Here is a 14,983-nt window from a genome sequence, read left to right on the forward strand (position 1 = left end):
TGTCTGACTCTTGATTTTGGCTCAGGTCATAATCTCATGGATTGTGAGATCAAGCCCTGTGTTGGGGTCTGTGCTCATTGAGGGGGTCTCTCTCTCCTTCCCTCTGCCCCTTTCTCCACTTGTGTGCTCTCTTTCTCTCTAAGATAAGTCAACCATAAAAATAATTTTATTTGATGTATAATTGGCATATAAATTAGTTTCAGGTGCACAACATAATAATTTGATAATTTGTATATACTATAGAATGGTCATTATAGTCCAGTTAGCATCTGTCATCATACATAGTTACCAATTGTTTTTCTTATGAGAGCTTGTGAGATTTACTTTCTGAAAAACTTATAAATATGTAATATAGCATTATTTATTGTAGTTACCATTCTACACATTACATCCCCATTGCTTGCTTATTTATAATTAGAAATTTGTAAAAGATATGGAACACTTCACAGATTTGCATGTCATCCTTGCACAGGGACCATTCTAATCTATGTATCATTTCAGTTCTGGTGTATGTGCTTCCAAAATGAGTGCTAGATACTTTTTATGAAGACTGAAACTTCAGAAACATTTTCATTGTAAGAGATTTTACTTTTTAGCTTTTATTGAAGGAGTGTCACTTATCTGGAAAATTCATTTATATAAAAGGTTTCCTAGTTAGAGTTTAAAAGATACTAATACTTTAAAGTATTTTATTGATTGATTGATTGATTGATTGGATGGGGGAGAGAGAGTGTAATCAGGGGATAGGTCAGAGGGAGAGGCAGAGAATCTCAAGCAGACTATGTGTTAAATGAGCCTGATGTGGGGCTGGATCTCATGACCTTGAGATCATGAACTGAAATCAAGAGTCAGACACTTAAGTGCCACCCAGGCATCCCACCCCCTAATACTTTTCTAATTATAAGACATAATATGCTTCTAGTAATGGGTCATGAGAGAAGAGGTCCAAATTTTTATTAAAAGTATTTATGTTTAATCTGAAAATGAAGTTAAGAAAACAGTTCTATTTACAATACTATCAGAAGAGAATAAATTTAACAAAATGAGTATAGAATTTATACTCTGAAAACTATAAAATGTTGAAAGAAAGAAGACCTAAATACATGGAAAGACATTGATATTCAAGATCAAACTTAATATTGTTAAAATGGTAATAATATTCCCCAAATTGATCTCTAGTTCAACACAGTCCCTGTCCTAAATGCAGTTGAGCATCTATCTGCCTTTGGCTCAGGGCATGATCCTGGATTCCCAGAATCGAGTCCCACATTGGGCTCCCTGTGTGGAGCCTGCTTCTCCCTCTCTATCTCTGCCTCTCTCTGTGTCTCTCATGAATAAATAAAATCTTAAAAAAAAAAAAAAAAAGGAATTCAAACTGCCTTCTTTGTAGAAATTGACAGGCTGATCCTGAAGTTTATATGGAGTTGCAAGGTATGCACAAGAGCCAAAACGGTACTGATAAACAAGAACAGGGCACCTGGTTGGCCCAGTCGTTTAAGCTTCTGCCTTTGGCTCAGGTGACAGTCCCAGGTCAACTACTGCATTGGGCTCCCTGCTGGGTGGAGAGTGCTTCTCCCTCTATCCCTCCCTGCTGCTTGTGCTCTCTCTCTCTTTCTTATGCTCTCTCTCATGCTTTCTCTCAAATAAATAAATAAAAATTTTAAAAACACACAAATTTCCATGACTTAGACTTTTTGATTTCAAAATTTTCTACAAAGCAGCAGTGATCTAATGCTAGTGGTAGTTACATTAGAATAGATTTAGAATGGATATAATAGATTAATGGAACAGAATTGAGAATCAGATATGAACTGGTCCATTGCTTTTTGAACAGCATGCCAAGACCATTCAAAGGGGAAAGTATAATTTTTTCACCAAATAGTGTGCTGAGACAACTGGATACTCAGATACAAAGGATTGAATTTGGGCCTGTACCTCATACCATACACAAATATTAATACACAATGGATCAAAGAACTAAATCCAGACTATAAAACTCATAGATGATAAAGCTAAATCTTCATGCCTTCAGATTTGACATTAGATTCCTAGATAAGACAACAAAAATATTAATAACAGACTGTTTTTACCTAACGATCAAGTTCAAATTATTGACAATCCATGGTTTTAGTTTTTCTAGAGTCAGTTGCTTTACCTTGAACTCCATTCATAGTTGTCTTTTTTCACTCAATTCTTTTGCTTTTCAAAGGACCAACTGGACTTTTCTTCCTGAATGAAATTTCTGACTAGTGCCATAACCTTCTCCTTGTCCCTGTGTCTTCATTTGGTCTTTTAATTTTCCACATTTGTATTGCAGAAGTCTTCAAATAGCAAGTAATCTACCTGTTTTGAAAGACTACTCCAAATCTGTTAAGGATTCATAATGAAATATTTATTAATTAAATATAATACCTGGGATTTGCTTCAAAATTATTTATTTTTTGAAATTGGGTGAGGTTACATGGGTAATCATTATATAACTTTAAAATTTTACAGAATACAAAAAAAATACTTAAGTATTTTTCTGCTGCATATCATGCTTTCTGAGGTGATTCAGATTTTTTTCTTACCACTTTGATGTGGACAGTTTTGCACATTTGCTTAATAAAGCATAGGCCTCTGTAAGTACTTCACAGACTTCTTGAAACAGTATATGGTTCTTTCTTTGACCCCATTTATAAATGATACTCCCACACCCTCTTTTACTCTACTGAGCGTCATTCCAAACTGAGCCACTAGAAACCCCTCATTTTTCTTACAGATTGATCATAATATTGTATTTAATAGTTTAGGAAAACTAAAAAAAAAGTAGTTCCACATATGAGTGAAATCATATGGCATTTGTCTCTTTCTGACTTATTCCACTTAGTGTAATAATTCTAGTTCCATCCATGTCATTACAAATGGCAAGAGTTCATTCTTTTTTATGGCTGAATAATATTCCATTATATATATCTGTATATACCACATCTTTCTCTATTCATCACTCAGTCCACACTTGGGCTCTTTACATAATTTGACTATTGTTGATAATGCTGCTATAAACATGAGGATACATGTATCTCTTTGAATTAGTATTTTTGTATTCTTTGGTTAAATACCTGGTAATGTGATTGCTGGATTATAGGATAGTTCTATTTTTAACTTTTTGAGGAACCTTCATACTGTTTTCCAGGGTGTCTGCACCAGCTTGCATTCCTACCAATAGTGCATGAGGGTTCCCCTTTCTCCATTCTTGCAACACCTGTTGTTTCCTGTGTTGTTGATTTTAGCCATTCTGACAGGTATGGAGTGATATCTCATTGTAGTTTTGATTTGTATTTCCCTGATGATGAGTAATGTGGAGCATCTTTTCATGTATCTGTTGGCCATATGGATGACTCCTTTGGAGAAATGTCTGTTCATTTTTTCTGCCCATTTTTCACTGGATTATTCATTTTTTGGATGTTGAGATTGATAATTTCCTTTTTTTTGTTATTTTTTAAAAATAATTTCCTTATAGATTTTGGGTACTGGGCAGCCCCGGTGGCGCAGCAGTTTAGCGCCGCCTGCAGCCCAGGGTGTGATCCTGGATCGAGTCCCATGTCAGGCTCTCTGCATGGTGCCTGCTTCTCTCTGCCTTTGTGTCTCTATGAATAAATAAAGTCTTTAAAAAAAAAAAAAGATTTTGGGTACTAACCCTTTATCAGATATGCCACTTGCAGATATCTTCTCCCATTCCATAAACTGCCTTATAGTTTTATTGATTGTTTCCTTCACTGTGCAGAAGCATTTTACTTTGATGAAACCCTAATAGTTTATTTTTGCTTTTGTTTCCCTTGCCTCTAGAGACATATCTAGAAAGAAGTTGCTATGGCTGAATTCAAAGAGGTCATTGCCTATAGCCTGTATTCTCCTCTAGGATTTTTATGATTTCAAGTCTCACATTTAGGCCTTTCATCCATTTTGAGTCCTTTTTTGTGTATGGTGTATGAAAGTGGTCCAGTTTCGTTCTTTTGCATGTTGGTGTCCAATTTTCCTAACACCATTTGTTAAAGAGACTGTGTTTTTGGCATTCGATATTCTTTCTGGCTTTGTCAAAGATTAAATTGACCACATAGTTATGGTTTCATTTCTGGAGTCTCTGTTTCTTTGATCTGTGTGTCTCTTTTTGTGTTAGTACTTTACTGTTTTGATTACTACAGCTTTGTAATATAATTTGAAGTCAAATTGTGATGCCTCCAGCTTTGCTTTTCTTTTTCAAGGTTGCTTTAGCTATTCGGGGTCTTTTGTGGTTCCATACAAATTTTAGGATTGTTTGTTCCTAAATGCTATTTAGGTATTGAAAATGCTATTGGTATTTTGATAGGGATTGCATTAAAGGTGTAGATTGCTTTGAGTAGTATAGACATTTTAATGGTATTTGTATGGGATGTTTTCCTTTTTCTTTGTGTCATCTTCAGTTTCTTTCATCTGTGTCTTATGGTTTTCAGAGTACAAGTCTTTCACCTCTTTGGTTAGGTTTATTCATAAGTATTTTGTTTTTGGTTGAATTCATGACCCTGAGATTAAGAGTCCCATGGTCCACCAATTGAGCTAGCCAGGTACCCCTGGAAGGTTTTTATTGATGGGTTTTATTTTTTTCACTATGACCTACACTAAAAAATAAATTATATTGTGATCCAATACATACATTGTATTAACATGTATGTATATCTGCAGCAAACATTTCATGAAATAATACCCTTGCTAAGTGTGTATTTTTTTATTTTAGGCCGTATTTCTTTAAAGGACATGTTGGTCAGGATCCTCTGTATTTATTTGTTTCACATTCCACGAATAGATCATGTCCTGCAGTTGAGAAAACATTTTAATATGGTCTAAAATAGTCATGTTTAAAATAAATAAATACAAATGTTTTTGCATATTAATAGTAAATGCTCTATACTGTATACTATGCTATACTATACTATAGTGTTAAGCAAGATGTAGTAAGTTTTTTTTATAATATACTAATGATTTGATAAGTAATCCCTTCAAAAATTCTAACACCAGGAGAAATTATTCTTGCTAACCATTTGGGAAATATTTCTGCACATTATACTAAAATACTAGTAGAATTAAGGTAGTAAAAATTAAAAAGATTTGTGGCTTTTTTCTTTAAAGTTGTAGTGCTGTTTTGTTATCTTCTTACCCCTAATCATACTGCCTGCTTAAAAAGATGTTCTCTGGGTAGTGAAGGCATTAGGCCAGCCTGTCCTCTTTGCCCTAAATAGACACGGTAACCAATCTGAGTTACGTAAAAGTGGTTTCTTGTTTTAAAACAAAATACCTCAAGTTCATTTGGCTGGATTATTTTCTTTTTACAGTTCTAGGTAGTAATTTATAAATGTACTACTTTCACTTTAGGGCAAGAAAATGTGACAGCTGGAGATCTAACTATACTGGGAACCTGAGGCTGTATGTTCCTTTATCAGTGTGACTCTGAGAACTGAGACCTGCTGGTTCTTTGAAATAATGCTGTGTCTGATGAAGCTTACGGTAAATGTTGTCTCTGTAGGTGACTTACTGAAATAGGAAGTTTTGATGCAGTGGGTTTTATGGGCGACATCACATCCAGGACTGCTGCTTCAAAAGGTTTGAGTTTAGATGTAAAGCTCCAGAAACTACTATGTAATGCAGTTTCATTTCCATTAACAATAAAAGAACTCATAGCCAGGAAGTGAGCGTGGGAAGCATTGTGGATTTTGTGCAACAGATACTAAAAGCTTTGAGTGCTTGGGATTGTGCATCTGATCGATGGTATTTTGCTGTCCATTAAACTGCCTGCCTTTCTCAGTTATTTATATGTTTTAAATATATATACTTAATAAATACATTTCAGTTGAAGCAGTCGTTCATTTTAAATGGGCAGGATTTTAACCCTCTATTTTTGTAATTCTTCCAGAGCAAAATTTTTGAGTAAGTATATCACAAGAGGATAGTGGCTGAGTTATTGTCTAGCCTTCCACATGGCTGCATTTTGTGTTGGCCTGTTCAGTCTTAATAATGCCCTCTGGCAGAGGAATTCATTTGAGTGATGCATAGCTTAAGAGAATTATCCAGTCACCTCCATTGCCTCTTAGGAATAAGGATAATTGCTTTGTAAGAGGGTGACATGTGTTCAGTTCTTTTGGTGCCCCCAGAGAAAGTAAGAAAACATAAGCCAGCATTTTGTGATGTATCAGCCATCACATTTGGTGTTAACATAGGCTGTCTCATTCATTATGTTTCTGCAATTATATTTTTATATAGGTATGAAAATTGAAGCTGAGAGATGTTTCATAATTATTACTTTTAGGTTTAATGGAACCTTGAAAGGAGGCATCATCGTGGTAGAGTAGAAGAGTGCCTCCTCTCTTGGCTCTTTCTGTTCTCCACTAATGGAGCCATTATTTTTGACCCTCCTCTTTTCAGTATCCCTCATGTTTACATATAATCCAAAGGTTATTAGTTTTTTCTTTGAAATGCCTTGATTATAAATTGTATTTTTTAAGTTGTTTTCTGCCAGGAAACATTGGCTCATACCCTGCAATAATAAAAGAATTAGATAAAAATTAGGTTTATCTAGCACCTTGCAGTTTACAAATTCTAACTCATGTAATGCTCATAACCACATAGTTTGTGGTAGATGTCATTCTTTAAATGTTCTGCTATCAAAGCTTCCCCTTTCATCTTTCTGGGTATTCTCCTTTATTTTATACTTTGGGGCCAGATTAATATTAATATTCCACCATCATGCTTTTTCTTTTAGCACAAGACCTTTGTTGGTTCACAGCAGGCTGAATAAGGAAGTCACAACTCCTGTATTTGCATTTAGGATTATCCATATCTGATTGTAAACTAGGCTTCTTTTTTTACTACCCTAGAACTTTCTCAGAACCTTCTGTATGTTACATCAATTTGGTTCACTGCAGCCAGCATCTGTTACCTATTACAAATCAGGTATTATGTTTGTTGTTAGGGATAAAAAGATGAGTTGAAAATTCTTTTTGACCTTTTAAGTCATAAAACCACAAGGAACCAAAAAAAGTGGGAGAGAAGAGGAGAACAGGTGAAAAATGTTAACAGAATTTTGGAAGCTGGAAAGCAGATGGTTAAATGGTAACTGACTTAGCAGTCCAGAGAAAGCTGATGATTGAAAGGATAAGCCAGTTTGTAACATAAAATATGCCAGTTGAGCTCAAGAATTGGAGACACTGGAAACTCAGAAAGTAAGGATGCAAAGGAGTAAAAACAGAGAGTTTAGTGGTAAGTCTATATATGAAGCAGTTGGATGACTAAATCACCTCCCTCCCTGGTATCACCTGGCTCACAGGAGATGGAAGGTTCACCCTGTAGAAAGTGAAGTGCATTGTGAAAACTGGGCCACCTAGCAGAACACAGGGAAAATGAGAAAAAGCTTCCTGACTGATTGCTGAGACTCCCTCGACTCTGCAAGAAGCATATATACATAAGTGCCTGGGATTTCTTTAAACTCTTGCATTTTTTTTTTCTTCAAACGAAATCTGTGCAGTTTCTATAATAAGTTTGTTTTACTATAAAAAAAGATTTTTCCCAAATCTTCAAAGAAAAGTGAGGATCTAGGAAAAGCATGTCTTATTTGTGTAGCGTATGCCCTGACACATCTCCATGTATGCATGGTTGTGCATACCTCAGAGTAAGACCTGGCATTTAAGGTTATTCACACTCTGTCCCTACTGGATCTTTCTGGCTTTACTCCTCACCATTTCTCTCCGTATACTTTGTGCTTCATTCATATTGGTCCACCTGCAGTAAATCAGATTCTTTGCATTTTCTATCCTGTTTCCACCTCACTATTCAAGTTAGTATTTTTTTATACACTAGGAAATATCCTTTATTGTCTCCTCTTGTTTGTCCTTCAAGGCTCCCCTCGAGTGCCAACTTGACTTGTTCATATTCCTCTTTTAATTCATCACAGTATGTGATTAATAATTTAAAAATTGAGCTGCCTGTGCAAGGGTCTGTGTGAGGAGCTAGAATACAGTCTCTTCGGGGTAAAAACTAAGTGTTGCTCATCTTAGATGTCTGATAATCTGCATAAGATGGATATTAAATGTTCAAACAATTTCTGCTGCCTCTGGTCTCTTATTTTTCTTCTTTTTAAAAAAGATTTTTTATTTATTTTAGAGAGCGTGGAGGGGAAGGACAGAGGGAAAGTCTTTTTTTTTTTTTTAAGATTTTATTTATTTATTCATGATAGACGCACAGAGAGAGGCAAAGATACAGACAGAGGGAGAAGCAGGCTCCATGCAGGGAGCCTGACATGGGACTCGAGCCCGGGTCTCCAGGATCATGCCCTGGGCTGAAGGCAGGCGCTAAACCACTGAGCCACCCAGGGATCCCCAGAGGGAGAGTCTTAAGCAGACTGCGCTGAGCACAGCACCTAATGTGGGGCTCGATCTCAAAACCCTGAGATCATGACCTGAAGCCAACACAAGAGTTGGTGGCTTAACCGACTGCACCACCCAGGTGCCCCTGGTCTCTTATTTTTCTGACTCACTGTTTATGCTTCCTCACAAATTGTTATTTAGAATCACAGATCTGATTATGTCACTATGCTACTTTAAAACCTTTTGTTTTAAACTTTAAGATGGCATTGAGGACATTTCTTAAAAGTCCTGAGCCTTGGGGATCCCTGGGTGGTGCAGCGGTTTGGCACCTGCCTTTGGCCCAGGGCGCGATCCTGGAGACCCGGGATCGAATCCCACATCGGGCTCCCTGCATGGAGCCTGCTTCTCCCTCTGCCTGTGTCTCTGCCTCTCTCTCTCTCTCTCTCTCTCTCTCTCTCTCTCTCTCTCTCTGTGACTATCATAAATAAATAAAAAAATTTAAAAAAAATTAAAAAAAAAAGTCCTGAGCCTTGCTTTTCTAGTCTCTTTTGCTACTCTAACCATTCTTTGCCTATTTCTACCCTTTCCTGATCCTCATGATAGAATTTATAGTCCATCTATTCCCAGACCACCTATCATTCTTAGACTGTACCATCTACTTTGCCACTTTTCTGTTTGTTCATACAGTTTCTTTGCCTTGGGATGCCTTTTCCCCTTCATATATTAAAATCCTACTCATTTTTAAAGATTCTGGGCAGAGGTGGGTAGTTGGGAAGTAATTGGAAGAAAGAAAGAAAATTTCTTCCCTGAGAGCTCCTGATTTGCCTTCTCTGTTTTCTTTTTTTAAGATTTTATTTATTTATTCATGAGAGACAGAGAGAGAGAGAGAGAGAGAGAGAGAGAGAGGCAGAGACACAGGCAGAGGGAGAAGCAGGCTCCACGCAGGAAGCCCGACGTGGGACTCGATCCCGGGTCTCCAGGATCACACCCTGGGCTGAAGGTGGCGCTAAACCGCTGAGCCACCCGGGCTGCCCTCCTCTGTTTTCTTGCTCACAGATCAGAATCTAGGCTTAGTACTCCGTTATACTTACACAAGCACCTTTCTTCACTTTAATATTGTATCAGTTGAATTGAAGATCTATTACATTAAGCATGTACTTCAAAGGTTGGTTAAGTTAATTTTTTGACAGTAAAGGCATGTTATACTTTAAATGAGTAAGGGGTGAATTCTGCTGCCTCTACCCGCCCCGTAGGAATTCTTACTGCTGAAAAATTGACTGGGTAGGGTGGTGGTGTCCAATTCTGAAAGACTTCCAAACGGGTTTACAATTTTAAACTTGACCATTTTCCTTTAAGAGATACTAAGTTCTTAGGGTTAGCTTTGTACCAAAATTGGTTTGGGGTCACAATAATAGTGCTTATACTGTGCCAGGAAGGACTGTCCTGAAAAATCTTTATGCGGTATTATATCTGATATGGGGATAAGATAAGTCTGTGGCCAAGTTGGAGTTTTTTTAAACAGGAGAAAATCAAATTTAATTTTATACATGCAAAGGAATTTACACAGGTATGAGATGCCCTGCCTCTATTGGGTTTTAATCTGCTTCTATTGGCTGTTTCTACCTCAACTCTCCTCTCCCTGTTATTAGTATCCTTTTCACAATCTCATCAAATAGATTTTTTAAAATGTTTTTAGTGGGGCGCCTGGGTGGCTCAGTTGGTTAAGTGTCTGCCTTCGGCCCAGGTCATGATTACAGGGTCCACTGATTGAGCCCCATGTTGGACTCCCTGCTCTGCGGAGAGTCTGCTGCTTTCTCTGCCCTTCCTCTTCCCCTTACCCCTCCCCCTGCTCGAGCTCTCTGGTGTGTGCATACTCTCTATCAAATAAATAAATAAATAAAATCTATTAAAAAATGTTTTCGGTGAGAGGATTAATCAGGAACACCAATTTTTAAGCGCTTAATGCAATTAATATATAGAGAAAAAAATACCTGTTTTCTACTTTTGCTTCTTTAAAAAAGAAGTTGTTCAAAGAAGTTGTTCATCTTACAATGGTTTCTTAAGTATTTCTCTGGCAATCTGTGAGTCCTCTTTATTGTTATTTGCAGACAAAAGTTATTCCTAAAGTAGTGTACTCTTTGACACATAAAGGTGCTTGGCAACCTGATAGCGGTATTAAAAATATAATGGTATGATTTGCAAGGGGCCATCTGTTGTCTAGATCCTGGTTAAAATAGGAACATAGGGCAGCCCTCACCGGTTTAGCGCCGCCTTCAGCCCAGGGCCTGCTCCTGGAGACCCCTTATCGAGTCCTGCATCGGGCTCCCTGCTTGGAGCCTGCTTCTCCTCCCTCTGCCTGTGTCTCTGCCGCCCTTCTCTCTCTCTCTCTCTCTCTTTCTCTCTCTCTCTCTCTGTCTCATTAATTAATAAATAAAATCTTTAAAAATTAATTAATTTAATTAAGGGAATCCCTGGGTGGCTCAGTGGTTTAGTGCCTGCTTTTGGCCCAGGGCGTGATCTTGGAGTCCCGGGATCGAGTCCCACGTCGGGCTTCCTGCATGGAGCCTGTTTCTCCCTCTGCCTGTATCTCTGCCTCTCTCTCTCTCCCTCTGTGTGTCTTTTATGAATAAATAAAAATCTTAAAAAAATTAATTAAAATAGGAACATAAATTGCAAGCAGCTTTCTGTTCATTTATAAAAGCAAACTATAGTATATAAAAATCAGGAAATACTAAGAGACAGTCATTTTAATGCCTTAATGTACATCTTTCTATATCCTTTTCCATATACATATATAGGCAGCTATGTACATGTATGTGTATGTATAAATATAACATTTACTACTATGTATTACTTTAAAAAAGTAATTATATGTGCCAATAACTTCATCAGTCAAGGTTTTGGGTGTCTTTGAGATGTGCAGAACAGAGTCTTAAGCCCCATAAGACATTGAGAGAACCATTAGATAAAATTCCTATCCTCAAGATATTTATAGTCTAGCTGATTAAGATAGGACAAATATATAAGAAGAAGAAACGTGAAGTCCAGTGCAGTGACTAAACAACCACTCAGGAGGAATTAAAATTAGCTTTCAAGAATCAGTAGACATGGACAGGTTAGGGAAGATAAGTACCTGGTTTGGAGTGTGGGTTTACCAAGTGGTTAAATGCTGCTTTCATCCTCATCTTCACTCTGGGTACTTACTTTAGATGTCTAGGAGAATATTGATTCCATTTATACAGGTAGAGAAGTTGAGAGGAAAAAATCGTTACTATTGCAGAAAGAACTTTAAGACATCTAAGTATGCAGGCGGAGAGCTGTTTCCTGCTCATAGTTAAAGAGCTAGAGTTCTGGTGAAGAATCACAACAGCTTTGAGAATCATCTACTTACAGACATTAGACGAGTTTTCCAGAAGGAGGGTACGACAGTAATTGGGTTTATTTCACATTGTCCTTTTTGCCAAGTCAACACTAAATACCATGACAAGTAATATATAATCTCCATTTGTTAGTTTAAAAGTGAGGGTTTGGGGGAAAAAAAAAAGTGAGGGTTTGTGTCTGTTGTGCCAAAGTTAAAATTTGTGTATTTGATATTCTGGGACTTCTTGGTTTGCTTCATGGTTTAATAGTTGGGAAATAATAACAAAATGTGTGAGAGAGAAAAGAGGTTTGTTTTCTTTTTTTTTAAGTTCTCACGTCTAACTTAAATTTCCAAATTCTCAAGTGATTTCTATTCTTGTCTTACTGGGTCTAATTATCTCTGTTTAGCTTTTCACTTATAAATCATGTTTCATATATGTGAATAGCTTTGGGAATGTGACCTTTCTCATGACCCTGTAAGCTAAGATTTTGCTTTGCATTTCCCAAAATAAATGTCACTAAAACATATACATTCTGCTTTTCCCCTAGGTAAAAATCTCTACACCAATGAATATGTAGCTATCAAACTGGTGAGTAGAATTTATATTTGTGGTAATTATGTTTTGGTACTCTCATCCCTCACATCTTTTTACAGGAAATAGTTGTAAGGATTCACAGGAATACTAATGTTTTTTTCCTTTGCATATGATCCCACAGTCACTTTCCCTCAACTATATATATATAGTGTTACAGTGATTCATCACTGCTATATAGTCTAAAGCTATATAGTCAGATGATGTTAATTATAGTTTCAGCAACAATGAATCAAAAAATAGTTATTAAAAAATTAAAAATAGTTATTAAAAAGATAGCTGGAAGAAAAACAATTGTTGGGAGACTAGTAATTTCTGTGAAGTTTGTACCTTTCAGAGTGCTATTTTTTGAAAGATAAAGCTGTTGGAAATTTTATCATTTTCTTTTGCTTAACTGTGACTAATCCAGTTTTTTTTTTTTTTATTTTTATTTTTTTTACTAATCCAGTTTTTAAATGTAAGGTATGTATTAATATACTTTTAGTAGAGAACCAAATCTGATCCATCAAATCATTGCCTTAAAAAGTTGTCAAATATGAAAAACACATCTTGTGGTCAAATTTGAAACAAAAAATTGACTTTTGTCAGTACTAATCTTATGAATAACTAACATGGTCATTAAAGATAGCATCCTATCAAGATATATATTATTTTTAAGGAAGAGTAATTTTAGAAGAAAATTCTTTATCTTATATTTAACATCAATACAAAATCATTTCTAGTCATATGAAATATGTCATATGACTCGTTTCTATGAAACTGTGTAAATGTTTGTCTTTCTAGTAAGTTTCCCAGGATTTAAAGCAGTTTGGGGCTTTATTAGTTGGAAGACAGAGGAGTTAATGATTGAAGGAAGTATCTTGTGATAATTGTCATAATGCTGTTCTTTTCTAACGAATTGCACTTACCACATCTACACCTGTTCTGGGTGTGGATTGAGCTTGTCAGTTTGTGGAAAAGTCAGAGTTGTCTTATGAAGACAACTGTCAGACAGTTATCAGATTGGTTTCTCTCTACAAAGACATGGACAGGAAGCAGGGCTGAGAGCAGGTAGCTGCTAGGGAACTAAGTGTTTTCTTTTGTTTGTTAACTTGGAACTCTTGTTGGAGAAATGGGAACAGGAGGACAGGTAATGCATGTAACAATGCAAGCCAAATATTTTCTAAGATTGAATATCAAAGGATTACCATATTCTTTATTTATAGGAATTTGGTTCCGTAAAAGTGTTCCCTAGTTTATCTGCTTTTTTACTTTTCCTGTTTTACTACTTTGGTAAGTTGGACTAGTAACAGGAAGAAGTAGCTCCTGAAACTCTTTAAAATACTGTCTCAACACTGTATATTGGTCTTTGTCCTTTTATTTATCAAGACTTCTCTTGAGGTTTTTTGTTAGGGGCAGTTTTTTCTACCTAGATTTCTTCTTCCAAGTTCATACTAGTTAACCTTACTAGATAAGCTTACTATATATTATTGACATGATGGATCACTGCGTTTCACTTACAGTTTGTTAAACTTTATTCTACTTTGTATGGCCAAGAGTGAAAGCTAAAAATAGACCTCATGTCATCTAGTATGGTGTATCTCAGGAGCTCATTTCTCTTTCAAATAAATCTTAAATAAAGGCTTTTTATAGGATAACAATCTTGTCTACGGGCTGCCTCTTTTGCTGTCGGTCTGTGTTCTCCATGGGAGATAGGAGGGCAGTAATTGAGCTCTTTTTGTTGTAACAGCAAAATTTGCCTTAAGCATTATAGTCCTACAAGGTAGCCGTCTGCTGTCGGTTTAGGATTTCAGGCAGACATGTGTGTTCCAGAATAACCGTGATTCTGGCAAATAGCCAGCCCTCTGTGGAAATGTAATCGGCATCTGGCACAGAAATACAAGGAAGGCCTGCTGGTACTTTTTTCCTTCTACTTTGGATCTTCGTTGTGGGCTCTTGTTTCTTAGATTTTTAGGAACCTTTTTAAAAAATCATATACAACATAAAATAGTATAATGAACCCTTCCTTTACCCCATCACTGAGATTTCTCAGGCTCTTTTTAAAAGAAGTTTGTAACAATTGTTAGAAAAAGAATCTCTCCATGTTGCTAATTTTGCTGCCTTCCACAAGATGTAGACTCAGTGTTTATAATGTCCTTTATTCATAGTGCTTCCAGAAGAGCACCTTGAAGCTGTAATTGTGTGAGCAGACTTTAACTATATGTTAAAGGAATTGGCCTAAAGGATATTAATCCTATCATCTGTGATAAAAAGCTCCTCGTGTCTGAATACATTTGACATGTATGTTCACTTTCAACCTTGTAACTCTAAAGAGTTTTTACTTTTTTTTAATCTGCTAGCTTAGTTACCCAACATCAGATTTTAGTATTTTCTATTAAGATATTCACTGTGAAGTTTTAGAGTATTATATTTGAAGAAGGATCTGTGACTTTTTCCTTCATTGCTCCTTGGGGCTTGTCAGAATCCAAAGACTCTTCTCCAGAAAAACCTCCAGAAAGATCAACTTCTGCTTCCATATTAACTTGTTATCCTGTTTCTGTTTGGTTCCTTGTGACTTATTAGGGATTTTTCTGAAGGACAAATTCCATAATTGACTGCTTTAACGGTACTATAGTGGAAGATCTAAAACCAAATGGAGACTCTCAAGAGTGATCTTTC

The 14,983-nt window shown here is 36.4% G+C and overlaps 1 protein-coding gene and 1 non-coding gene across 9 annotated transcripts in view; one reads left to right on the forward strand and one right to left on the reverse strand.

Moving 5' to 3' along the window:
- The window catches only part of CSNK1G1 (casein kinase 1 gamma 1), a 170,499-nt gene that overhangs the window by 74,084 nt on the left and 81,432 nt on the right, over window positions 1-14,983 (forward strand). For all 8 annotated transcript variants that reach the window (XR_008663732.1, XM_055319827.1, XM_055319826.1 and 5 more), the window contains one exon: window positions 12,282-12,322. Coding sequence is in view for 7 of the 8 variants with exons in the window: in XM_055319827.1 (XP_055175802.1) it covers window positions 12,282-12,322 (41 nt within the window). In the remaining variant the exon portion in view is untranslated. The remainder of the gene's footprint in view (window positions 1-12,281; window positions 12,323-14,983) is intronic.
- Window positions 428-531, reverse strand: LOC129506508 (U6 spliceosomal RNA). The gene has a single exon (XR_008663830.1). It is a non-coding gene; the product is annotated as a U6 spliceosomal RNA (small nuclear RNA).

Source organism: Nyctereutes procyonoides, unplaced genomic scaffold, assembly GCF_905146905.1.
Source record: "Nyctereutes procyonoides isolate TBG_1078 unplaced genomic scaffold, NYPRO_anot_genome, whole genome shotgun sequence".
NCBI classification, from domain to species: Eukaryota; Metazoa; Chordata; class Mammalia; order Carnivora; family Canidae; genus Nyctereutes; species Nyctereutes procyonoides.